Genomic DNA, 27,314 nt, shown 5'->3' on the forward strand with positions numbered 1-27,314 from the left:
AGATAAAAAGATAAAACATAGGAAGTTACTTTTTACGAACATAATTGCCAGCAAATGCCAGTGATTAATGTTCCATGGATGTTTTCCGACACCTCATTAGTATTGCGATTGAAACATGTGCTTCCATTAGGACCAGATATGATATTGAAAGCAGCCAAAGGGAACATTTCTAGAAGACAGATTGAGGGGAAGTGGCTCAAGCAGAAAACTGTGTGACTCAGGAGAACTGCATCAAATTTTCTCTGAAGATGTCAGGAAAATTAAATGAAAATGTACATCATAAATTTGGAGGATGTCCCTAAAGTGAAAAAGTGGCACAAAGTTGGAGTGAATGATTCATTTTTGATTGATCAATTTTTATTTCTTTATTTTTTTTATTGACAGCAAGTGCAAAAACTTGCAATTTATAATATACTGAAATAACATATTTACTGAAGATATGTATACATGGCACAAAGCCTTCCCTTGCTCAGCTGAGGGCAGGAGCCTTGAACCAGTACTGTCATTCTTTCCGAAAACAAGTACTGGTATGGTAGATTGCTTAACCTTAGCACTTAAATCTCTGTTCCTTCACTGCATGTAACAACAGTCATAAGTTTTTGTAGAAAAAACAATGAAGCACATTAAGTGAGTGGGCTCATTTTTTCATTGGTCAACCACACAAATCTTACATATTGGTAGCATTTCACAGCCTGTCCCCTGCTCTCCTTAGCCATCTCTGATACATGTCCCATTTTCCCCTTCTCTTTAGGTATTGGCTGATGTCCATGTACCCACTTCCATCTTTAAGGAACATACGTTCGTGGACCTCGTTTCCTCTGCGCAGCCCTTATTTCCAGAGGATGTGTTGTACTGGGAAGAATTTGCTAAGAAAGAGGAAAGACCCCGTGGTCAAAGAACTGACGCTTTGTAGAAATGTTTAGTGACAAATCCTTGGACCATCTCACTTTTCTTGATGGTACATGTATTTAGAAGGAACACATTGACATTTCAATGTTTTTCTTAAGACACTATCCATCCAGAGTCATTCATCCCTTTCTTACATGAAAATTGAGAAGTCCGCATTTCACTTACAAATCCTGTAGACACATCCAGGTTTTGTACCATCACATAGATTGGTCCCAACCATCATGTACCTGTTATATGCGCCTGTATACCATGCATTTTCCCTTATCACTGAAAAGAGCACTCACTCTTATTCTCATCTTGCATGGAATGTCTCTTCAAGGTTTCTAAAAGGAATACCCACATTTGTGCACTCTACCATCAAAAACATCAAGAGCAAAGACACATTATTCAGTTAGGTTTTCTAATTTAATGTCAAGGGTTCGTTTTTTCTATTCTAACTCAAAGCATGGAAACATCACAACTAGTGTGAAAAGTGAGAGTGTGAAAATCAAAGAAAGCTGTTCGAATAATCATAACATTGAGCACTTACAGGTGTAGTACACAAGGTGCATGTGTAAACCTACATCCATGTACATGTGTATGTCACTGAGATCAGTTTAACAACTTTACACCTTGTGCATGAGCTTATAGATCCAGCACATTTCATTGCACACATACACGTTAAATATAAACTTTGTAGAGTATGTATGAAAATTAAGTGATTAACACAGTTCTTGAACATTGCAAAGCATTTTTTGTATCTGTCTTTTTTAATACATGTACCCTGAACTACATGTAATACCTGTCACTAGGTTGTCACATACAGTACTTACTGTAGACTTATTAACTAAAAATTAAATTATTATTAATTAAAACCTAAAAAAAAATTTGTATTACAAACTAAATTATGTAATGTAAATCACTGGGAACCGAACCAACATGATACCTTATTTCAGTTTACTATTTCTAAATTGACACATACAACATGAACTTCTAACAAAATAACCTATCTGTTGTAGAGTATCATTTTCATACAATTTACAAGTATCACACAAATAAATACTTCACACATTTTTACATCAGTTATCATTGCTGTGTGTATCACAGGGTTATCAACAAACCAACTCTTGAATTTGTTCATAGACACATTAAATAACATTATATATGCATAATGTGTATGTACGTTATGAAACAAAGCATATCAGTGTCAATCATTGATAGATACTGAAGGAACAGCATCTGTTCAGTTGTTCGCATGTGTTTCTAATTCTGTTTCTGAATTGAAGCGTCATGCATTTTCTCCAAAACTCTTAACTTGCATCAAACCAGATGAGCTAAATTTTAATCCTAAAAAGAACCTCTAAGTATGTATTAAAGTGCATGTTTCATCTATTCTTACTCACTTTTATTACAGCTTTTGTTGGATGAGGTTCCCACCTAAACTTATTTCATAACAGACTCATGTCACACCTTTTAATTTAACACGGCAAGTCCACATTAGTCTGAAGTTTTCTCCTGAACACCACACCCTTCCATTCAGTGTATTTCCCTGCATGTATTTATCTCCAAAGCCCATAATTCTGACTAAAATTCCATGATCCTGTAGTCTACCTTCAACTGGATTTGCAAGGCTGATTTAAATGACATTTGACGGGCATGCCTTTCTAAAGGACCCTGTTCTTATCTGATAGGATTCTAGAAAAGGAGATTCCATCCACACCAGTACCCTTTGACTAATTCAGACAGTGATGTCTGTCTAATATGGCGTGGGGCACCATGAGGAGGTAGCAACCCAGATTGTGGTCCAAATTAACTGTGGTATCCCCCAGTTAGTGGCACAATCACAATTGGCTTTCAGAAATGCTGTTAAGTCAAAGTGACAAGGGAATAGTGCAAGGAGATGGCAGAAGCAAATAACTGAATCTTCAATCACTTGTTTCCACTTGCCTTTTTTGTATGCATCAGCCACTACAAGTGACAAAGTTGCATTCTGGATAGTGGCACAGGGAAACACGTATTTGGGCTAATGAACATGTGTGGCAGGGGAAAACTGTGTAATTTATGTGGGACACAACGTTTGCGTCAGGTGTGTATTTCAAACAAGAAGGATTTGACAATATGAGCCTGCAGGCATCATTTACCCGTATATTAATCTACATTATGTCACGAGGTACCCTGATAGTGATCGAATGGGAGTTTGGGGACGAGTAAATGAGTACCTTGGTGATGATGAAGAGAAGCAAATGAGAGGATGTGGCGGTGAGATTCATTTACGTAAGAATGATGGTTATGGCTGTTGTTGGTTGTAGGCAATCAGGGATGAAAAGTGAGAAAATTATGAGAACAGCATCTGTTCAGTGTTAATAACAAAATGAAGTGATAAAGAACGGAGGTTGTAGTTTGGTTGAGCTGTTTAGTTGGGGATTTATTTGGACGATGGAGGACAATGACTTGGGTAATAATGGTTGTTGATGATAGTTACTTGTTATGATGATGGCTGTAGTGGTTGTACAGATAGTTGGAGATGATTGGGGTGAAAGTGGAGATGGAAACTCAAAGGTAAAGATGATATGGTGGTGATGGAGGGTTTGGGGTGTTGATAGTGCTGATATTGGCAATGATAGGTGAAGATGGTGAAGGTGATGCTATTGACAGTGGTGTGGTGAGGATTATACCTGCTTCACATGATACTGATTATGCCCGTAGTAATGCCCCCAATAATTGAGATGGTGGGGTCAGTGTCGTTGTTATAGATTGCTTAGGTGATGATGGTCATGATAAAAAAAATATATATATTGTTTGAGTAGTTGATGATGGAGTTAACCGATGATCCATGTACATTTCCTCTGGATAATTTACCTTTAGCTGTTTCAAGAGTATGATAGTAAATGTGTAGAAGAGACAGAAGTCATTTTGAATGGAATGAGTTTTTTGGGTGGGTGGGTGGCTGATGATTTGTTTTATCTAATTAATGCCCAAAGTAAATTCCCCATATTGCGTTGAAGATGGCTGAGATTGTGTACGTCGATGTCTATTGCTCTGCTTTACTCTGCTCTTCGCCCGTTGCTTCAGTCAGGAACCAACACTGCATGGGTTCCTTCTTGCCCTTCATGACTACTGGTCCCCGAAACTCAAAGTGAAAGCTTGGGTCGTGATTTTGGGGCTCCATCAAGCACCTGCAGAAAGTGTGCACAAAATACGATCCAAGTTAATAACCTTGTTCTCGCCGGTTTCGTTTGTAACCTGCTCTTATTTAATCCTTGGTGGTTGGTCTACATGCATAATTCTGATTTGCTCATGATTGACCAGTCTTGAGTTTTTTTTTTCGCTGGTTTCCAAACAGTGATAAATTGTTAATTGCTCATTTCCCTATCAGGCACCTGAAATCGTTACTATACTTCAACGCTGTTCGTGCATAACCTGCTTCTCATGTTTTAATTTTTGTTCTCTTGTTTACAGATCTAAGGATCATAATGCAAAGTTTTACCGCTTTCCTTCATTAAAGGGACAATGAATTGAAGTGTATGTGTCAGTTTGGTAAACTTTTTAGATATGTTTCACATGTGGTTTGTGTTTGTGGTTAAGCCAAAAATGTATTAATTAATTGTGTTGTCAGGATAATCTACTGTGTATTTTGTTTCTAAATTGTAATTTTGCTTGTGTTGAATCAAACACTACCCAGCCTTAGCCCCGCCAAGCCGCCTGACACAGCAAGTCGTTGAAGTCTGCTGTATATCTCACTCTCATTGTCCACTGCTCAAAATGGACTTTGACTTACTCTTAATTAGAACAAGGTGTGTACTACTCCACCCATTTAAACATATTATTGTTTCTTCGAACCGAAGAAAAGAAATAAGAACAACAATCGACTTCTAAATGGATCAGGGCAAGCGTGATTTATTTACCCCTATGTGAAAAAACACGGTGTGATTTAATTGTAAATTCGCGTTAATTTCTGTGAGAGTACATTCCATATCTAAGCGCATGTCATCAACCCATATACAAGTCTGGACAGTGCACCCCCTCAGTGCAAAATAATTTGGGAAAATTGAATTTAGGAAGCTTTCATGAAGATAAACACCGTTGCTATTTGGGAGCACTAATAGGTAATGTAAACCCATTTACGGCGGAATTCGTGGCTCTCCTGCGATGCATGCATATTGCTAGCACATAATTCGCATGTTCAGAGCTCTTAAACAAACTCTTTCCATACGCAGCGGTTATATTTTCCCATACCTTTTCAAGAATTTTCCAGATTCGTGGTTTATGGTTAGGGGTTTGTTGGTCGTGTTATTCTTGCCATGTCTCTTAGCCTGTTAACCTGATATTCTGTGCTCTAAGAAACATACAAGACGCTATCAGCTATAGATTATTTTGCAGTAAATAACTGAAGCAAGACAGTGCACTACTCGGATGAATTCAAAAAGACTACAGAGCAAATGATTCAAATTTTCCCCATAAATTTAACGAAGTCCAGATTGCTAGTGGGAAATGATGCCAGGGTCACTATCCTATGGACTGGAATTGCAACGCTGCTCCGCTTAAGCACTGAAGCACATCGTGCATCTTTCATTTGTCTCCCCCAAAATTTACTTTAACATTCTTCATCTTCCTCGATCGTTAGCAAAGGATTTGTGCCCATCTCGCGATATCATATTCATGGAAAATTACTGGCAAGCCCCATTGCTACAACTCTCCTAATAGATCCCAAATTTGATATCAGATTCATTTATCCACAGCAGTGCCAAGCATTTGAGCTTTTATTTCGCTGAGAACCAGAGCGCATTGTATTTTAATGATATCATGTCACTCCAGTTTCATTCTGTTTTCAAGATAAATTATGTGAAGGCTTCGTATCTGAGAGAAATACCGTACCCTTGATGGAGTCGTTATTGTTGCATTTGTGTTCTAAATAGGCATTTCAATCAGGAGTATTGATTGGACATACATTGACTTGACAGGTACAACTTTACCGTAAAATTTAAAGCACGCGCACCGCGTCGTTGGCTCGAAATACCGGCCGGCGGGCTGTTTCTCAACGAACTCGTGCAAGAAACGCTTCCTGCCGAGTAAAACATGTTAAAAGTAGTCCCAACAACACCCCCTCGGATGTTGCTCTGAGTGAAATGACATGTTGGTAGAGTTAGCACAGATGCCTTTGAAAAACAACTGAGGTAGGGGGTTTCAATCGGGCAGATGTTGGTACGATATTTTTATATCATCTGTTAGCCGCTTGGCGGGAATTTCCATCCATGGTGAAGGGAGCAAGCGTGGGAATTAGACGAAAGTAAGGATTTCTGGAAATAACAGAGGCTATGTTTAAAAGTAGGTTTTGCAGTGGCTAGTATTCCCATTGATACTGTATGTTAAAAGAAAATGAGAAACATTGACGTACACGGATTGTGAACTGAGTACTGAGGGGGCAAAACACATTGGTATGATGTCATTATTGCGGAGTTTTTACATTAATTTACATTGTGCTCGGTCATGATAGTAAATAGCCATTCAGTATGCATGATGCATACAGCGCCAATAAATGAATCACTCCTTGAAGCGATACTTGATCGGTCGTCCATAATAAGACTATATCTTACTCCGAGGCCCGTAGGCGAAAAAACCGACTGTATACCCTGTATCTGTACAAACAAACCCATTCTTATAAGGATGAAATCACACTGGAGTAAAGACTTTCGTAGAAATGTTCTTAGCTCTCAGGAATGACTGACGGCACGCTCGTCAAGGATGTGTGTTTTAGTTCTTGGGCTACGTTGAAACTTAATGCTGGATCGATCACCGTAACGAAATTTGATCTGGTGAGAATGTGCAGGTTTGACCCCTTGTTGTGTACTGGAGTATGGTTGTTGGGCGTGCTTCTCGGTAGTCCTAGGCCCTGTGCCGTCGGTCCCAGTGGCCGACTTCAACATCCGTCACTAAAATATCGACAGGGTGAATGGATTGGAGGGGTGCAGAGTTTCAAACGGACATAGATTCCGAGAAGGATATTGTGCTTTTCTTACGTTTTTGTTGCCGAAGGTTCAAGGAGATTGAATCGAATTACCACCTCTTCTTCGCCATTTATCGTTGTGACCAATTTGCACGAATTGTACACGGGTCAATCTAGATTAGATTACTAGTTCCGTTACACTTGGATTTTAGGGCAAATTCTGGCAGGTCATCCTCGCGTCTTGCCAAATCATCTCTGATCACACACTGAAGATGGTACCTTTTTACACTTACTTGGGTTCGGTGGTAGTAATGATATTGGTCAAATCAAACCTGACCTTGTTCTGATATTGAAATATAGGTTCCTGGATTGTCCTTAGTCAGATCTATTTTGCATACAGAAATGGAATTTGTGTTGACTGTCTTTTGTTACTTATGCATGCTGTAACATGAAGTGGCCTGTTTGTAACATTTAAAGGAAAGCAACGTAATGTCAATGGCTTTATGTAGATTAAGTTTCTGAATCCAAGCGTTTCAGAGACATCTAAAAGTTAATTTTTTATACCTGTAAGCGTATTCAGATACATTGATGCAGCCAGTCTTTCCAGTGGTCTCCGTCCGACTTGTCAGATTTACTGTGTTGCCAAACAGACAGTAGCGGGGCATGCGGGTGCCAATAACTCCAGTCACCACCTCACCACTGTGGATGCCAATGGTTATCTGTGATGGGGAGGGACGTGATAAATTTAGCGGAGGCTGAGGAGATTGTTGTGTAAAGGTAGCTGTCTGAAGGAACAGATGTCAAGGAGTCATCCATACCTTTGACAGAAAAGTCCTATTTAAAAACGCTTCTAATAATGACAAGGAAGAAATATACTTGGAAGAGTCCTTTTGAAAACGGCTAGAAATTTTCATGCGAAATGTCCTCAGGTTTGGCACTTCATTTCAAATAATAAGTGACCTTGAAAGGAGTTGGCTAGTTGGAAGAATCGATTTGTGCAACCTACTTGATCACTTTCATGATAAAGTATGGGTTACAGTAATGTAAGAGTCAACACGATGCGTGTGATCATTTAAAATAGTACTGTTACTTTGATGTCAATACTGCATCGGCGGGTGAGGTTCCGCAAATAGGTTCAGGTAGAGTAGTTACAATATTTTAAAAGTGTTTTGCAACGGCGCGTCTTCAGAAATTGCCATTCGTGACCCGAGAATAAGGAACAGACCAAAGTGGGAAAAACACTTTGTCGATTACTCCCACACTGCCCTGCAAAAGCGTGTTACATCGATTCACGTAGAGGCTGTCACCCGCCCAAAATAACCAAGAAATGAGAATCGGGCTCCAAGACATATTGAGCACTGCCAAGAACGTATTAAAAGAAAATGCACAGCTTTGCTGCCTCCAACAATATCATATTGATTGTGTCGTCTCAAACATCAGGGTTGATATTTTTCGTGAATGTGACCGCCACATAGTTTACAATCAAACCGACAGACTGTTGTTCTCTGTAGCTTTATGTTGATTTGTCGATAGGCATTTTTGCAGTGCTGTTTCCAGAGGGATAATAAAATCAAAAAAATTTTTAAACTGCACACGGGCACTTGACAAAAGCCATTCTTAAAACGATGACTCTGACAAATTGGCGGAACAGTATGTCCGTGGATGTTAACAGTGAATATCCGATATATTCTGATTGACAGTCAAAAGGGCTGACGTGCCGCTCTTATGATAATTTGTTTTCAAAATGGTGATAAATTTGTTACTTTTTTATGAGTTTGATCCCTCATTTCGATGCAGTAGTGATAATTTCGACTCACCACGATCGATTCCCCATCGACTGTAATTTCCCTTGACTTTTTTATGATTTGCAAAGCCATCCTCGCAATGCAGCTTGCGTGCGTGTCACACGGCTCGGGAAGACCACTTACAGCCATGTACTTGTCACCAACCGTCTCCACCTGCAAATCAAATTTACGAGAAATTATGACCTGGTCTATCCTTGGTTTTCAATTTCAGACAATAAGCAACCATATTGAAAACAGTGGAATATACAAAAAATCTGACGAGCACCCAACTAATAAATAAAGCCATTTAATATTTTTTCCTGCATGTACTGTGTACATTGCACTTCATCGGGTACAATGGACAGTGCATGGGTAACTTCATTAATTTTTAGTAATTACAGGGTATGAATGGAAAATATTCTGAATAACCCAGAAGAAACAAGTCTGACCTGTAATTATTTCGACCAAGAGGAATACAATTCGAACCTGTAATTATTTTGACCCAGATACTGCGCTTTTCGCCCTCAACTGAATGTCCGTTAATTTAGACCATGGGTAAGTCTAGGTTAATAGTGGCCAAAGGCACCGCATACAAATGAATTCTTTAACTATAGTCCATGTTCGTTTTCTCATTTTCCTGCTTTCTAGCTAAGAAGTTCACTACCGGCTATTTTTATCACCATAAGCATGCACGTATTATCATTTTTACCTTTGGGTACAGAAAATAACAGAATTAGACTCAGACAAATTCTCTGCGGGAAACCAGAATTACAGGTTAAGGATAAGTGAGAGTTGCTAAGCTATAAAGGCGAGTGCACCTGAAATAAATTTCAAGTAGGAAATCCTGCCACTATTAAATTGTTCTTGATTCTGGATTGAAAAGTGTTTGTACGTCGGACAGATCTGCTATACATGTATTTGATCCTCGGGATAATATTTGCAGCCTCTGATTAGCATTTATAAAAGGAAATTAGGTGTGTGCAAAAATCACGATTTACAAATAGACATTTTTAAAAGAAATACTGTTCCCCTTGGCAGTTCCTTTCACAGCGCATCTGTCGCATTATTACGAAAATGAAACCTCGAGTGCTTGTAAATCACTGGCAGAGATGGGATTGAAAAGATGACAAATAACCTTGAGTTACATTACAGAAAATAACGAGCTGTGGCTTATTTCAAGCATCACTCCCTGATGAGAAAAACACTCCGCACGGCGTGGGGCGCGGTGTCATGCATCCCGAATGGCTGCAAAATAAGCCATATCGCTCCGGTATCCTCATGGGGAACTCATAGGGGTGCACTGGGAGAGCTTGCCTCCCGCGGGCTTGGCAGCTCGCGATAGTCACTAAGATTCTAGGCGCATCTCTGTTTTCCTCTTATCAAAATCTGCAGGAGGCGCGAGGGCAACGAACCAATGATTAAAGTAATATCAGAGTTCGTTATCAATGCACATCAACTAAACTTCTGCGGACGATGACCTCCAGCCCGGGGATAGGCCTACGTTAGATACACCCCCATTAGGAATATTGTGTCAATGGATTGTATCTTTCACGCGACTGGGTTTTTCTGTTGGTGTGTAGACATTTTCTCCAGGCATGCACCGCAGGATTATTCATAGCTCCTAGGCATCACTTGTGATGAGAAAGATTCATATCTTATTTGTGGGTATCTGTAGACGCTGTGGCTCTTTCAGTGTGCTTTTAAAAAAGATTCTCATCATGTCAAGGGCCAGTGCCGGTTAAGTCCGGTGTATTGTTATATATAGCCACAATAACGCATATTGATTGTAGAGCATGTCCTTAACCGATTGCAACCTCTAGATTGTACAATCAAACAAATTGATTTAGCACAAAAAATGCAGAGAGAAATTATAGTAAGTACTATTTTAAGTGTGGAGTTTCTGGTTCTTTTTTATTATAAGAGATAGGAAAATCACTTGATGATGGGTGTATGAGATCGACCTTTGTCTGTACAGTGTAGAAATTCGATTGACATTACCTTGTAAACTTGCGGATTTAAATCTGTAACAGCATCAAATTTGGTATAGATGACGTTGAGAAGGTTGACAACGACCATGGCATCAGTTGACTTGCGGTGACAAAAGTCAGCAAAACCAGCGATACCACTAAACATGATGGTTACCAACTCGTGTTTCTTTGCAGGCACCGGTCGTCGATGGCGCAACTCCTGAGCTACTGTTGCCGGAAGAACCGAATACAGCAGCCTAAACATGTGCCGTGCGAAGCAAATAAAAAAAAAAGCTCAAGTGAAAGTTCTTAACTTAAAGTCATACTGGGGTATTGAATAAATCCTCGTTGTGCGTTCATTTATCAAGGTTTTTGTGATCCCCTGTAGTTGCCATTGAAAATACTGGGGGAAAGTTCATACTACTGTAGTGAGTAGTTTAAGCATCCTGATTTTTTTTTCGCGATTGACATCAACTGAATCCTGTTGCTGTGTGACCGTGGTTCCATTTCGGGTCACCTGTTGTTTATACACCTGCTTTTTGGAAAAATATTGCAGGGACCCACTGATAACCACTGACCCGACCCACCTGTCTGTCTTGCTCTTCTCAGTCTCCAATTCTCTGTATGTCTGCTGTAGTTTATCAGTTAGAATCTCCAGCTTCTGGGTCAGCTTGTACTCTGCCTCAAACTTCTCGGACTCCAAGACGAGGTCTCGTGTGGCGTCATGGAGGGGCACGTCACTTAGGTACATCTCACGCCTACGCAGATCGTCCAAATTGACTACGTGAGGCGAGCAGAGGAAGAGGATCTCGTTGGAGGCCGAGATGTAGAGCATCTGCCCCTTGAGTTTCAGTCTGTGATTAGCCAGGGATTCACTGATGCCCTCCAGACCATGCTTTGTTTGGAGAACGAAAATTGTGTTCAGATGGCTGAGGATCGATTTGAAGGCGAAGTCCATGTGAGGGCGCACCAAATTGAAAACGCTGGTTATGTCACATCGGTCTGAACCCAGGCAGGGAAGCAGCCGTAAAACCGAGTTACCACACTGGTGGATGACCATATTTGAGTCGAACATGATGTGGAAGGGGAAGATGCGACAGAAGGTGGCTTGGCTGATTCTAGGCTCCGCTGAAAAGACACCCATAGTATTGTAGTCTTGACGCACAGTGGACTTATCTTCTTCCCGGCTCTTTTCCAAGATGGCAAACTGAACATGGTCGCAGTCGTCACCTTTGGTCTTGATAATCTCTACGTCTACTTCGCCCTTGTGGAGTTTTTCGGAGACAGATTTAACAAGGCCCACCACGATCCTCTCCAGGCCCGGTCGCTCGGAGTAGTAGTGTAGCACAAGGGCACCATCGCTTTCTCGCCTGCTGCACCTAAAGGAGGGTGCCCTCATGCCAGGGTAGATGGAGGCCAAGTGGTCATGGAGGGCATCCAGATTCTGCAGGAAGTCACGTGTGTTTGAGCCCAAGACAGTCAGAATGGTGTCGTAGCCAGATTCTTGGCAGAAGTCGAAGAACATCCTACCGAAGGCTTCCAACAGATCATTGGCACTGATGCCTATCACATAAAATCAAAGTTATTCGTTAACAAGGAATGTAGTTGGTTCTATAAACGGATTTAACCAGCGTCCAAAGGAATATGTTTTAAACAGCAACCAAGTCATTCCTCCTCACGTTTTGTGTTACTTTTACATAGATTTGCCTACATTTGTAATCACGTTTGTAATGCTACAAATAGTTCTAAAGGTTTCCATGAAAACAACTGACGTAAAGGAAGTCCGGATGTGCGAAAGTTAGCTTTAAGAGGTCCCACCCACATTGTTTGGTATGGTGCTGTGTTGGATTTAGTCCACTAGAAACCAAGATTCTTCCTGAAACTAGACTGAAGTGCTTCTAACTTTTCATATAGCTTTCATTTCTTCGTCTAAGCTTGTTTGGACAAGCGTACGTGACACTGAAAAGTGACGTATCAAAGGTCATTAACTCTTGAACTGTTCACTCTATTGGGATGAAAAAGTTGTATATTTTTGTGAGCATGCTTGAGAAGGCACCTGAACTTGGCATGGATGGAGAGTTGCACATGGCTACGGGCGACCATTTAGCTATGTTCCCAGGCTTTTTTTGCGTTGTTTTCCCGCATCTCTTTGTGGGCTGCACGGAATACAAAAGGTCACGTAGTTTGCTGATGTCCAAAGTGGGTTGACACGCGTCTTATCTTACAAGCACCATAAAAAGATTGAACTCGGTGTATCGGGTTTGCTTTTTCCGTGTTACCGAGTATATCGAACGAATCTTCGCTGGTCAAATATAGTTTGAAACGCTTGGCTGACGGGCCTGCTGCGTCGGTACACTTTCTCAGGCTTTCAAAATCCGTCCAGGAAAAGACAAAATTGGGCAAATTTTCTTGAATGTCAGTCTATAGTGGAGCAAGATTCGTTATGGATGTCGTGATCTTAGTATAAAGGGATGGATTGACGTTTTGTGTGACACTTAGGAACCACAAGTATATACTATTTTAATTCGCTAGGAAACCAGTTATTTACTTCGGCTAGTAATGTTCTCGTCTGGCATTTATTATAGATCGGGACTAAAAGTCATTTGGATATTACTTTCTTGTAAGACCCTTCTGAGACACAATTACTTTGAGATTTCACCTATTTTTTATTTTTATTATTTTTTGTAGAGTAGACTTTTTTGCTTATTTTCTTTGTTTAACTGTCAGTGTGTTCAGTAAACCAACACCATAATTAATCAGCAAGTGTTTTACAGAAAGTGTTTTTCATTAAAAAAAGACTGAAATCTTGGATCTGTTGTTGTGTAGGTGTCACAAGAACGCATGATGATTGCCTCATTTAATTTTAGCGTTATTCCCTTATTGCAAGGTAAAAGAGGAAAAGAAAAAGCGAAATGTAAGGAAAGAGCGACGAAAACTTGGTACACTGGGATTCTATAAATAGACTTGATTTTCACCTGTCAAGATGAATCATATCCAAGAGGATAATATATCAAACAAAAAGACACTACCCTGTAGGAAGGAAATAGCCCCTGGTATCACTAATGAAGGCACTCAGGGGGTCTGCAAATATTGTTTATATGCCGCTCATCTTACTCCCTCTCCTTCAGCAGGTGTGATGGCAGTTCAGAGGAAGTCGACACTATGTCCGAAATATTCAAAGACTCTTTCCTCCCAAGTGGTAATTTGTGGGAAGTCGTAATTTGTGACCTTGACAACTCAGGAGAAAGCCTCTTCATGTTGACAACCGTTTTTAGTAATTAAATTGTGTATAAAGTGCCTTATGACAACTTCTCTGCTTTGGAAGAAGCCTTGAAGGAACCAAAAGAGGGCGCTATTCCAAAGAGCGCTTGTCAAATACGGGTTACTAAAGCAGGGCTTTAAACTCCCTGTTCACCCACAGCTATAATGTAGTGACTATAATTATGGTAATTGGATATTCGGAATGTGCACTGGTGCTTTGTGAGGATATTTTGTATCGAATTGTGTTTGGTATGTGCAGACGTATCCATGATCTAGAAATATAGCTTTGGTTCCTAAATTTGAAGACCAGAGTGATAATGCATCTGCGTTTGCACAGCCCTTGGGCGTTATTGCAAATAAGACAGCGACTTTGTTTCATGTGTTTTGGTTTTCTGTGTGTGTATATATTCGGTATCACTCATTGATTTTTTCCATCAATGAAAATTAATTCAGAGAAGTATTTCATCATCAGTTTCCGCAATCGATATGAAGAGGGATCACATTTCCAGTGGCTGAGATAATTTTTCGGTCATGGCCAGAGAATTACAGCATTAACTAGCCGGGCTTTGCTTGTCACGATACACTCTCTAACTACGCTCTAACAATCGTATGTGATCTCTGTCCGGGTTTCTTCGACTACCTCATTCGTCCTTTCCTTTTCAGTGCTCGATTCACAGCAGTTGCATGTCACCACTGAATATTGGAACCGGGGATTAAGGAATTAGACTGATGAAATTAGATTTTCCCCACATTTTATGAGAGGAATCATGGATCGTAGAGGGCTGCGTTGAAATTGATTTACCAGCATTTTATCGCAAGCAGATACCAATGTTTTCAGAATACTGTGTTTTAAAGTCATGCTTGGAACTTTCAGCAATTGACAGTGACATTGAGGCTGCTGCAGGTACAGTAAAGACAATATATCCCAGTTTTTGTATGTTATTGTTATCGTTTTCACGAAGGGACAGGCGTGTCCAAATGTAAATTGTTCAATTTCTAATTTTTTTCACTCTTTTGCTTTAAAACATCGTACTCTGCCATTTTGACATATTTCCCTGAGCATTGATTTCAAAATTACATCAATGATACCAGGGGCAGGCATCTCGAAACTCGATTTTGTGTTTTCACGAAGAGTCCAAACATGTCTGCCCCTTGAACACGTACGAAACTTATTACCCAGAAGGCATAAATTTAAAGTAGGTCGATCGAGATTTTCATTTTCATGAAGGGACGGCATCTTGATTACATTTCCAGCTGTGTGTGCGTAAACATGTGCGTCCCTCCCTATGGGAAAATATTAAAAGACGAGTGTATAATAGGAGAATTGAAATGTTCGTGGGTCTTTTTGTTTGTTTGTTGGGGTGTTTGTTTGTTTGTTTTTGTTTTGATTTTTTTTTGGGGGGGGGGTTAAGGGGATAGGCATCTTACTGATTAATTTTGGCCAATTAACCACTGTGTTTATTCTAATTACTGGTTCGTTTACTGGGTTAAAGTTTACCTTTCAAAGAACCATGTAAAGGTTTCCCCACTGCATCAAGTTGTTGCAAAGTTCTGTACGAGTTTTTGTAGTTTCAAAATGGGAGAAACTTTTCGAAAACTGTTTTTTTTATCTGCAGAATCCACATATCATCCCATCGTTAAACCGGTTGCGTGTTATGCATGGAACCAAATACCTCTTTATCACCTGCTTGCATCTCATTTCTCCTTTAGTTGTATAAAATACGCGGTTCTTGCTTTATTTTTCTTCAGTAGTGTTGTCTTTGACCAAAGACTTTATTTTCATCCACGGTCGCTCATGCGTCCCTGGATGGCAGCGGTCTGGTGGATTAATCTCGCCATTAATTGGTCTGTCATATTATTTCTACTGGAAGACCTTGTGTAAAGATACCCAGGGCTGCAACCATTTGTAACAAATGTATTTGGCGATTTTTTTATATCTACGTTATGTTTAATTAAGGATAGATGAAGGTTGGTTGCGACTGAAGATGCTACCATTAAACACGAAGTTTATCTTCAACATGGCAAGTGTGATGTTCAGGACAGTTAAACTTTGACGTGGCCTTTCTTTTAATCTTTTCTAGACATTCAATATATTTACTAAAACACAACCTTAAATGTGGAAACCGAATGATTTTTAAATGTTTAAGTGCACGAAGAAAAAATCGATGGGTCCATGTATTGTCAAAAACGTGGATGAAATAAATGAACGATGGTGCTACCAACAACCAAATGGATTCACCCGGTTTTTGGTGTCACCGCCATAATAATATTAATTACCCAGTAGCTACGGGGTATGGTGCAGCTGCTCAAATACCGGCCAAACTGATAAACCTACAGGAAAGGACCTGTACCATTCTTTTGCTTCTAGTGAACCCCCCTCTAGAGCAGAGGACACTTAACGTTGGCGGGAAAATGACTGCTGTATTTGCAGACGGAAGTCCCTGCGCGATATTCACGTCATTCGGCACTTACCTCTGCTTCTTACAAGGCAATAATTCTGGGAAGTTCTCGTATCAAATTGCCCCTCTAACAATTATTACATGACGGCATAAGGAGCTTTGCTTCAATCACGATTGTGTAGTTTTCGTTGGATGGACATTGGAATTCTTACATATGTATGTTAATAGTTTCTTTCAAAACGATTTTTCGAATGAACATTTTAAATGTTGGAAGTCATTTCTTAAAAAAAATGGTGTTCTGATTTTACTTTCTTATTTTCATAATTACTGTAGGCCTATATTATGTTCAGTTTTGTACTGCATTCTTGAGCGAATGGAACGATGCCCTGCCTTCTAGTTCAAACACAAATATTATGTTTTACAGTGCAAATACAGTGTATACTCAACCAAGTCCAGGAATAACTCCAAACAAAAACACCCCCGAGTGGGGAGAGTTGAGTCAAAAATGGATTTTCGTTTGCACGGCGGCACACTTTGGTTGGGCTTATTGTTTCGCGCTTGCAGACCAGAAGTATTTCCATAAAGTATTTTGCAATGACCGTGAGGGACATGGCGTGCAGAAAAACGAAGGGAAAGTGACAGGGGAGCGGAGAGCTACGGTTGGGCATCACGCCCGGATAAACCTCTAAATCGACCCGTTCACTCACTGCTCTTCATCAAAACCACAGCTGTATTTAAAGCCCTCCCCATCCTTCTTGGCAAATGTGCCATCGCCATGTCTCAAGTAGGATCAGACAAAGATGAGGGGCCTGTCAAAGACGGGAGATGTCCTAAATCGCTTCACGGAAGTTGATGGTACATGTATAACGCCTTAATTGGAAGGTGTGTTAGAAAGTGGATAGTGAACAATTACCCTCGGGACATTCAGTTCATTTTTGACGGGCGTGTGATAATTTTAAAATGTTTTCTTCAGATAGCAGAGGCGTACAGTAACGATTTTGTTTTGGTTGACTGTGTCACTGAAGTATTATTGATTCCGTAGAATAAAATTACTGTCTTAAAGTGTTTTTACTTGAAGTTAAATGCGCGTCTCTTACAACAAAAACTCACTTTGAGTGACTTTTGTGTAATTGCTGAAAGCAAGAACCAAGATAAATTCTTCATTCGTCATTATTGTTACATTTTGTATAGACATCCTATGCATGAGCATTTTGCATAAAGGAACATTTTTATCACTCTATAAGACAGGGATTTTTTGTTTGCTAAAACTGCTTGTGACGTACAGTTATCCATCTTATTGTTTCATTTTAGTTCAGTGAAATTTTAATTTGATATTTTAATCATTAAGTTATTGTTTGATTATAGGAGTCACGTCAGGTTTAATTGGTCTTATTTGTTAATTAGTGTTGTTTTATTGACGTGCTAGTTTGCAGACGGCTGAAGACGTACTTGAAAACTCCAGAATTTGGTTTGTTGGCTATTTGGATATATTTGTAGTAGACTGTTGTTTAGTTGTCGGGCTTCTTTGCGAGTTTCGTGTTGTCTTGTGATGACTGTCAGACATTGCACTATTGACCCTTGATGAGACCATATCTCTACGAGGAGACACTGGCTGCCTCGTTTATGAGTGCCCAGTTGCATTGTTATTTTCATGGTCGTTTAAGCGAGGAAACGCGCCGTCTGGTTATTTGTCTGATCGCGTTTGTCCTTACTCATTGCTTCTCGCCCGTATATTTGCTTTGTCTTCACGGATCTTCCCATCATCTCAGTAACATCCTCCTGATTAGATACAACAGCCCCTGATTAGGGCTGCCCTTGGCTGACCAGAAGTGACGTGATTGATTGCGAATCCTTCGTCTCAGATGCGGGGATGTTGTACCGTGAGACCATCAAATTAAATCGAGGCGGTGGCGTTATAATGGTACCTGGGCTTTTATTAGCCTCTTAGACCCTGCATGGGTTGTATTGGAACACATTTTCCATTTGACCGCAGTGCGTGGGACTTAATGTGGAAAATAACGTTTTCCACAACTATTTTTGAAAGTTGGACATGGAATTACGGCTAGTAGCTTGTTTTTCTCGGCGAATTTCCAATAATCTCGGAAACTTCATATAGTACACAATATCAGCTGTAAACAATCCAGTAATAATGAGCATCTTCGCTTGCAACCTTTTTGTTGAGAGTTTGTTTTGCTTACAGCGTTGAAGTATAATGGAATCGAAATGGAATTGCCGCCTGATCCGATTAGAATTCGGGGCCTTCATTGTTGATATCAGTCAACAGTACCGCAGTTTCAAATAGTGGCGCACTCAGACGTAAGGAAGTGAACGTTCGTAATGATAAAACAACATGAGTTGTGCACAGATCGATTAGTGTATGCCTATAGCTCAGAGAGTCAACACTCCACCGCGTGTCGTGTTTGTTGAAAGCTTTATACAATTCATATAGGATTGGCACAGTGTACTACCAGTGTACTGTACTTATACTTCGGGCTATTAGTAATTTGCGAAGTACCCAGGTCATTGACATTTCAACCAGCATAGCATTCGACATTATAACCTCTGAGTAGTTTGAATATAAGTAAAAATGACTCGAAATCAACGGCCTGCTTCGTTGGTTTTCATATTTGTGAAGGTATTTCATGTATCGTAAAAGCGGTGTATTTATTTTGGTTGGAAACATGCAACGTCTATGAATACTGCTAGTTACTACATGTGCATGATGCCATCAATAATAAAAGTTCAAGTGAAATGCTTCAACTCACCCCCATTCACAGAGGTAAAACCATTTTCCTTATCTGTTGTGAGTATAACGGCTAGGGCCATACACGTGGCAAAGCACCCACATGCATATCCCAACTCTAAGAAAACGTTAGATAATACTTCACCGAGGACATTAACAGCAGCTGTCACCAGGTCGTATGTCTTCATGTCATCGTAGACCATGCGGGTTAAGAAGTGCCCGTCAACATCAACCGCCGCCTCTTTTCTGTTAGTATGAAATGTTTGAAACGGACAGTGATTAATGAGTGCAGGTAGCGCCAAATTTCAGTAATTAGACGCCTTAAACTAGCTTTATGCATCACGCTGGATGGCAACTTCCTGATTTTGATTTTCATTGTATATTATGTACATAGTGTTATGCATATTATTCAAACTTATAATGTCTTTACTTCATTCTCCCATCCGTGTGCTTAGCATCGACGTCTTTTAAGGAGATGACCGTGGATCATCAACTTATAGGAAATCTGTCCTATCATGTTAATGATATACTTTTGACAGGGCAAATACTTAAGGCCAGAAATGCTGTCGAATTAGAATGATTGGCATATGTAATTATTTACTAGGGTAGCTGAACTTTGCTGGCGAATATCTCCTTCCAAGAGCCTCGTTTCGATAGGCCCAAAATCCAAATATAAGTTTTCCTTCTTTCCAAGCTGTCATTTGATCGACTCTCTGAGCACACCCCAGGGGAGAGCATGAATACGATGTGTGAGCATGTTTGAATGATGTGCAAATACCATCGGGCTGTGGAAATCTCACGGTACTTGAAAATAACAAACCCCTCCGTCCTTGTATATTTTGGCCAGTTGTGCATCTTTGCGCGGTGCAATTCGTGTACAATAGTTCTGTAAAATGTCAGGTGGGTAGGGTTTCCTCACCCATTTTCCCCAAACGCTGTACTTGACTATTTTAATGAGAAAGTAGACAGTTTGAGGTGAAAAAAATTGTTTTCATTACTTTCCAGTCTTGTGGTGAATTTAACACGCCTGCTTGATGTGTAATGTCGTAGATTATATAAGCGGTAAAGACTTACATTTTAGCACTTTTTCATATCTTTTCGGAAATGTTAACAAGGTTATATAAAATATATGTAATGAATTTTGTTTCTTGTACCGACGAATTTTATCCTACTTTGTTGTATGGAGTTGGTTGTTTCCTGCCGTACAGAAGCTCGACTTGTCTTCAAAACACGACTTGTGAAGATATTGAGATAACCCTTTATTTAGGGGCCTGTGCAAGTGGCACAATAAGATGGCCCGAAACCCTTTGAATATTTCTGGAACCTTCTATGAAAAATGAATCCACCTCGAAGGCTGCTCTCATAATGCACGTGAGATATAAGGACGGTTGGGGATAAAGATGGTGAAAGCCACATATATAGCAAGGCTCAGCATAGATCCAAAGATGCAACCCATAAGCCAAGAGAGGACCAATACATCTTTGATTGAAGTTCAGCAATCATGCATGTTTCAAGTGTCATCTTAGATATCATCCATATCAAGACACGCGTCTCATCAGTGGGGCGAGTCTGTTCCCAGCGCGCTGTGATTAAGACAGCGCCGAGTAGCATCCCTGTACTTATGATGATGATGTAGGCTTCTTCCAGGGCTAATAATCACAGCGCTGATTGAAGGCGAGGAACCTCTGACGTCACTCGAGAGAGTTAGAGATGTAGGGAGTTCATTCCCTTAACTGACTACAGGTGCGCTTGATAGATGGGTGCAGTAATCGATCGGGACTCCGTGCGATGTGGGAATGAATCAGGTGGATGATAGCGGAGTAATTCCCTGCTCATGGCCTTGTTTAGTGCTGTATAGCTGACCGCTTAAATTATCCCCTGACGGGCAGAAGGTACTTTAACTCATGTTTCCAGTTGGCTGGAAACGCCTGCATGATTCTCGCAAAAATTAGCATTTTCCCCTAGAGGAAAAGATACCCTTTTGAAGCTTTAATGATCACACCATAAAGTGTATAGATTCAGTGTTTCATTCATACAGGCTGAAAGGGATGTTTTTGATAATGTCAGTCTCTCAGTGATTTTGCCCACACATTTCCCTTTAATGAACTAGAACTGTTGAGAGCAGTGATCTTAACGGTTCAGTTTTGTCACGATCCAGCGTTTTGTTTTTGTTTGTTTTATGTTTTATTTTCATGCGCGTGAGATTTGCATTTAGTAAGAGCACCTCGCATCCACATCTCAGCCTGGTATAGATTGTACTGATAAACAAGTCTTTGGGTTGAGTGTCATCCGAATAACTTCGGCATTTTGACTAGAGACTCGTCAAATTAATCTGCATCTAAACACAAACATTTTCTTTGGATTCCAACTTCCCCTTTAAAGAACTCGAGATCCCCCCGTCTATCAGCTTCTGTGGGTATTGTTCCATCAGCGATTCCCCCAATGTCGTTCCGTCACAGATGCCCTGTTCAGCAAAACTAGGGAATTAAAACTTGAGATTAAAGACACTCACTGATGCGCTTCAGAGAGGAGATAAAGTCTAAGGCCCTAGCCGTAGGCATCGCCGGGGTTTCCAGTCGTAATTACCGAGCCGCAGTTGCATCACGCGGGGATCGTTCCCTCTCTGGCGAGGGGAACCCATGGGTCTCGACGGGGTTATTACTGGCCAACCAGGCACTTCAAGTCCGGGGGCATTAGGAAAATTAATTTACATGTTCACTGTCTCGACGAATGGGGAAAAACAATCGCAAGACGCGCGGATCACCTGTCTTTGTTTTCGAGATGAGCTCAACATTTTGCCACGGGGATGTGTGTTTTTTCATGCAGTAGTGATACCTTTTAATTGCAGTTTCTGAATAAAGGATATAATTTCTCAATCTTCATGTAATTAAACGAATACAAAGTGTCACGTGGGATTTTTAAAATCAGAATTTTGACAAATAAATCTGAATTATGACAGTTATTGAGATGGGCAACTTATTGTAGAACAATGATAGTAACGCAAGATAAAAACCTTAAACCTCAACCGACTAAAGGCAGGAAAGCCCACTCTTGAGAATTGAAATAACGAGTTTGTCCCTTTGCTGGATCTCCAAAGCCGGATGTTACTGTTTTTAATCATTCTGATCGGGAAATCTTAAAGATAAATCATCTTAAGCTGTCGCCAGTTTTTCCACCTTGAATTATTTAAAATCGGCTATGATAATTATTGATTGTAGACTTTTGATCTCTGTCTGGGTCCTTGAAATGTCTTGGTGATTTTTTGCCCGGCTGTGTGGTGTCGTTTCTTAAATGGAACTTCAACAGCAGCAGGACAAGCAACCTTGTGAATTGAAGACACTCAAAGACCAGAAGATCATCAATGGAATCAATTTCATGAAAGCGACATGCCGCCATACTTGTGATGCGGCGTAAAGCCTGGGAAGGTACCAGAACCCTTTCGGCAATATTCATGAAAACTGAGACATTTCCCCCTTCGAGAACTTCGTGGACAAGTACAAAAAAGTATCAGTCACCGTGAAAGACTCTGACAACCTAGAGGGTCTAGCACGAATCGATGGCACAGCACGGAAAGGCGCAGACCCTTCTTGGACGACGAGGTGCCTCGGGCGCTTCAAGCGCGGAAGCGATACTCTACGGACATGCACGCTTGGCTGCGGGCGGTCCATTCTGTTGCAAGTTGACAAATTTTTGTCGGATGTGAATTTGCAGGGGGATTTGCCCTTTCGCTGGCCTGTACTGAGGAAGAGAATGTCGACAGAGTCACGTAGACTCACAGCAATGCAACACAAGTGTGTCTCTTCGAAAAGTTTGAAATATCTTTTCGATGTTCCAGTGTGAATACATGTATATTGGGGATTGGGCTTTTGTACATTTGGAATGGCAAAAGCAAAAATCAGGGGACCAACTTCGTCATCATCACTGCAAGGATGAGCTGGAGTGCGTGTAATATTTGGGCTTAACCCAGGCATTGACATCTCATCTTCTTTGACATTATTATTATTGCCCGTCTATAACGTGGAACACTTAACATCTGTGACTTTATTTTCGGTGGTACTCCTACAGACTGTGATCCTAGTAGATACCAAGACTCAACGCCATACACTTTCAGGAATGTGAAGAGTCGTCCGCAATAAATCATCATCTTGACTTGTACTTGTGACAATGAGATGTACTCTGACATTTAAAAAAATTCACACTTGTCTCGGTCGAGTAGAAGAGTTTAGAAACGTCACAGCTGGGCCGACTCCTCACTCCACGTTGACTCAACGGGGAGGTGAAGGAAGATAAGCCAACGTCACGTTGGGTTGCTTACTGGACACAAGAAATAGGCTATTGTATTATGAATGGTTGAAGTGCTCTACCCGGAAGTCTGGAAAACACAAAATACGACTCGGGAGAGAATTGCATGTACTTAACCGTTCGTTGATTTAAAAGGCTAAGCTGCCTTGTTTGGCAGCACAGATCCTGGTTTGTGTACATCGCTGTTGTAGAGGTGTAGACATCAAACAAGATCTAGGGTGACTATACAGCACACGGCATATAAGGGGACAGTTACGGTTAACCGTGTTATGTATGCCATGTCGTCACAGATATGACCTACTTAATAGAAAGCATGTCCTACTTTAGTGCCACCGAGTTCGGAACCAATGCATCGTTATGTCTTTTATTCAAAGCTTGTCTTCTGGGGAACTGCATCTGTAATCAATGCCCAGACCTATATCTTTTTATCCTACTTAGGCGATCTACCGTCTATACTGCCAATAAAGCTGTGCATTGAGTCAGTCGCCCAGGGTTTAGCTCCTTCAAGAATCCATATGGATGTCTGGAAGATGCTTTCTAATCAGAAAGACGAAATTCGAAACCATTCGCAGATATTTGCTATTGAGAGATGCACGACTATAAGAGTGAGGCGGGTGAATGTCAGCCCACACATGGTATCGTTTTGGAGCTTGTTATGACCCCACTTTTCTGTCGGAAGAGGGTTTTAAAATCGGTATACTATAAGACATACATTTTCAAATTTGAATGTAGTAAACATTGGTATGAAAGGCGCGCTTAGAAATTCCTGTGAGTACCAGTTTAAGACAATGCACCTTTAAAATCAAGGAAAATGTTTCTACACCATGACAAGATGGCAGCAGAACCCATGAATGGAAGTACTTCAAAGGACCACTCTCACAATTTCCGTTTTAAGCGCAAAAGGTCAGAAAGAGAGAGACAAAACGACGAGCATGTTTTCATTTTAACGTCTTGATGGAGCCATTGAGTCAATCGCCGAAGCCCGTTTGTCTGGAAAAAAAAAACCCACTTGAGCACATCAGAGCGTAAACACGGACACTCTGGAATTTGTCTAGAACTGGCTGACCTTAAACTGTAATCTGCTGAAAGATTGATATCTCCATATCCCGAAATCGTCAGAACGAGTCTGCTGTATATTATGTGCTGTATATTATCGTGCTTTTGATTAACAGTTGAACTTGACATTGAGGATAGGGTATGCAGATTGATGCAAAACGAAAGTTGAATATTAAAAATAGAAAATCTTGAAGAGAAAGTATTTGCACACAAGAAGAGTGTTTCCTGAGATGCCTATTTCTAAATCATCAACAGAGTCCAGATCAAACATCTTTGGTTTACGGCCGTGAATCTTCTCAAAATAGAATCAATTTATTTGAAGAGGTTTTCTTAAAACTGAAATTGAAAGATTTATTTTTTGTCATTTTTCCAGCCTTTAATTAAACACATGTTATTGTTGTTTTGCTTTGATTAAAAACACAGGGACATTAGAATCACGTGTGTAAAAAGACGTAATGAAAAAAATGATAAAAAGGCTGCTCAAATGTCAAGGAGGTATGATACACATTTGTTTGAACTGTTAATAGTGACTTGTTTTATTACTTCTGTAGGAGATACTCCATTGCCCATTCAAATTTGTGCATTGTTCATTGTTGCTCATACGCCACTACCAAACTACTTGTACATGTAAAACAAATTGAATGTGGGGGAGTTGTGCCATGTCATTACGTTAAATATGTCACACGGTTGTTTTCATATTTTTATCCTCGATTAATCATCTCAAAAATATCAAGCGAAAACAAACAAAACATCACCAACATCACATAAGCGTATATCAACATCGATAGACATCAGTTTATCTGAATATATTATCGCCATAACACTGAGAGATAGAGTGATACATCTACCGAATCAAATCGTATCTGTGAGCCTCCAGTTATTTTTAGAGCGCCTGTTAGAGATATTGATGTCATCCATCTGCTTTTGCAGAATGAAACGAAAGAGAACTGATGTCCAAGTTCAGAGACGGAGGAGACAAGACCGCGGGATTAATACATTGGCTAAACGACAGAGATGCGTGAAATACTCAGAGGGTAATAATGTGGACAAACACCCTCAAAAGGCCGAAATATGCTAGTAATAACCGGTGACGCTTCAGTCTCTGGTTTGCTGCCTTTTAAGGAGTATTTCTGGAATGGTATTAGCCTGTTGGGAAATCGTGAATAAACCGTAGAGTTCGTGCATTCAGTGAAAAAAAAGCACAACTAAGAAACTTTACCCTTGTCTGTGTCCTTAGTTTAAAAGAAAATTTAAATGGATTTTGATGTTGGCTTGCTAGAGTTTCGGAGTGGTCTTATTGTTGGGTTTCTTACGAAGGTACGATAGATGAAAATGAAATTAGGAACTGAATTTTAAATAGGCCTACCTGGTGTAAATAAAACCCCGGCTTCAACGTGACACATGTCTTTTACTCGTAGTGTTAGGTTAGATACGCTTGGTTGAAAACACCTCCTACTGATTCCCTAGTTTCCTTGCTCATTAGCAATCCAGTCAGAAGCATTTTTTCACGAGGTTGACATTTCGCTATGTGTCGGTTGACTGATCTCTATATAAGTGAACGACTCTTCACAAAGTTCGTCGACGCCGCTGATAAAGTCTCGCAGGTCTCGACCTAACCTTCTTTTTGTAGCCACTTTCCACCGCCACTTCGGTCCGGAAGATGCTTCAGTGTGTCGAACAAGCAGACACAGAACTAAACATTCTCAAGTTGAACTCTTGGGAATTCATCAGGAGGCTCTTGAAGCATCCTCACCCCCGACTGATTCGCCTCGGTACTCCGTCACGGCTTCGAATCGGGAATGAAAATGGCTACCGGCAGAATAGACTTGACCATATTTACACAATTTGACTCCGGGTCTTCTTCAAGAAAAACTCAGCGCTCAATCTTCCTACCCACTGTACGCCACTGAATGGTGCATATTATTGTGAAGAATCACGCATGGAAGGGTACTGAGTGGTATTTCATTTTGTAGACCTTTGGAGTGTAGCGTAAATCTGTAAGTTTATGTAGCAGCTGTATTTATGCTACAAACGGTACCGCTTAAAACCAGACCATTTTAACGTATGCATGACGTCACATCCATACTGAGGATCAGCTTGTACGTTATTGGAAATCGCGGTAGTTTTTGTTAGGTTTCTGGGATTTTTGTGTTGTAGATATCGACGATAATGTTTGGATTGATTGGATGTTGGCAGTAATAGATTTATCATTGCCAAATCCTGCTATGACAGCCGCCATTTGGACTCGGTTGCACCAGGCTAATGAGTTATTTATGTCTTGGTACTGTCGGTAACGGTGACATATCCGCTTTGGGCAAAAACAAGAGCCATGTTTGTGGGGAGTGCTTATTTAGTTGGTTCCGATGCGGCCGCATCGTTTGCATTTCATAGTCCTGTTGAACCAGCGAAGTGCGGTTCCCACCAAAGGAACCTCCGTTGCTAGGAAAATGGCGCCCTTTCCTGGTCCACTCTGGGCCCATAGACTAGGGCAATTTGTACTGTATTGTTAGTGGTACATAAGGTGCCACCACGATGCACTTTTTAGATGGTGGTGGAGGTCAGGGATCAGATCAATATAGATACTTTATCTTTAAAATTACCACGCAGTCTCAAAAAAGAATCTGTCCATATCTGTTATTTTCCCTCTCAAATTACCCAATCTCTTTCATGTTCACGGGAGCTTACCGCCTTGGTCCGTCTAAAAGGAAGAAATTTGATCTGAGAGAGTTCGATCCATTCTTTTCTCATTTACAATTTGTTTATAGTCCCCTCGCCGTAAATAGAACAGAAAGTGATCCTCCGTCCGATCCTTATCCAATTCTGTTTTCCACCTGTAATGGTGGAGATTTGAAAACCGCCGTGGCCTCCGTACATTAAATTTCAAGGGGCTTGCGGGCCGTTTGCAGCAAATCCTCGGAGTGTAATTTCGACGAGTAAGTCCTAAGCATGCTTTAGTCGAATGAAAATAGA

General features: G+C 40.5%; 2 protein-coding genes across 9 annotated transcripts in view; one reads left to right on the plus strand and one right to left on the minus strand.

Annotated features, from left to right (window-relative positions):
* The window catches only part of aasdhppt (aminoadipate-semialdehyde dehydrogenase-phosphopantetheinyl transferase), a 120,360-nt gene that overhangs the window by 16,036 nt on the left and 77,010 nt on the right, over positions 1-27,314 (plus strand). For 2 of the 7 annotated variants that reach the window (XM_022243242.2, XM_022243243.2), the window contains exon 6: positions 752-4,765. The exons of the other annotated variants lie outside the window; for them this stretch is intronic. In XM_022243242.2, coding sequence (XP_022098934.2) covers positions 752-913 — 162 coding nt within the window. In that variant the 3' untranslated portion in view covers positions 914-4,765. Of the gene's footprint in view, positions 1-751; positions 4,766-27,314 lie in introns of those variants that run through there. 7 annotated transcript variants of the gene reach the window in all.
* The window catches only part of gucy1b1 (guanylate cyclase 1 soluble subunit beta 1), a 29,870-nt gene continuing 3,848 nt past the window's right edge, over positions 1,293-27,314 (minus strand). Inside the window, exons 3-8 of one of the 2 annotated variants that reach the window (XM_022243234.2) lie at positions 19,132-19,232; positions 11,171-12,146; positions 10,615-10,840; positions 8,650-8,790; positions 7,397-7,551; positions 1,293-4,064 (exon numbers count right to left, since the gene is read on the minus strand). In XM_022243234.2, coding sequence (XP_022098926.1) covers positions 3,920-4,064; positions 7,397-7,551; positions 8,650-8,790; positions 10,615-10,840; positions 11,171-12,146; positions 19,132-19,232 — 1,744 coding nt within the window. In that variant the 3' untranslated portion in view covers positions 1,293-3,919. The remainder of the gene's footprint in view (positions 4,065-7,396; positions 7,552-8,649; positions 8,791-10,614; positions 10,841-11,170; positions 12,147-19,131; positions 19,233-27,314) is intronic. The other variant, XM_022243233.2, reaches the window with a different exon arrangement.

The sequence above is a fragment of the Acanthaster planci genome, linkage group LG02 (assembly GCF_054643075.1).
Source record: "Acanthaster planci isolate LZ-2023a linkage group LG02, COTS_SCS, whole genome shotgun sequence".
Taxonomy (NCBI): Eukaryota; Metazoa; Echinodermata; class Asteroidea; order Valvatida; family Acanthasteridae; genus Acanthaster; species Acanthaster planci.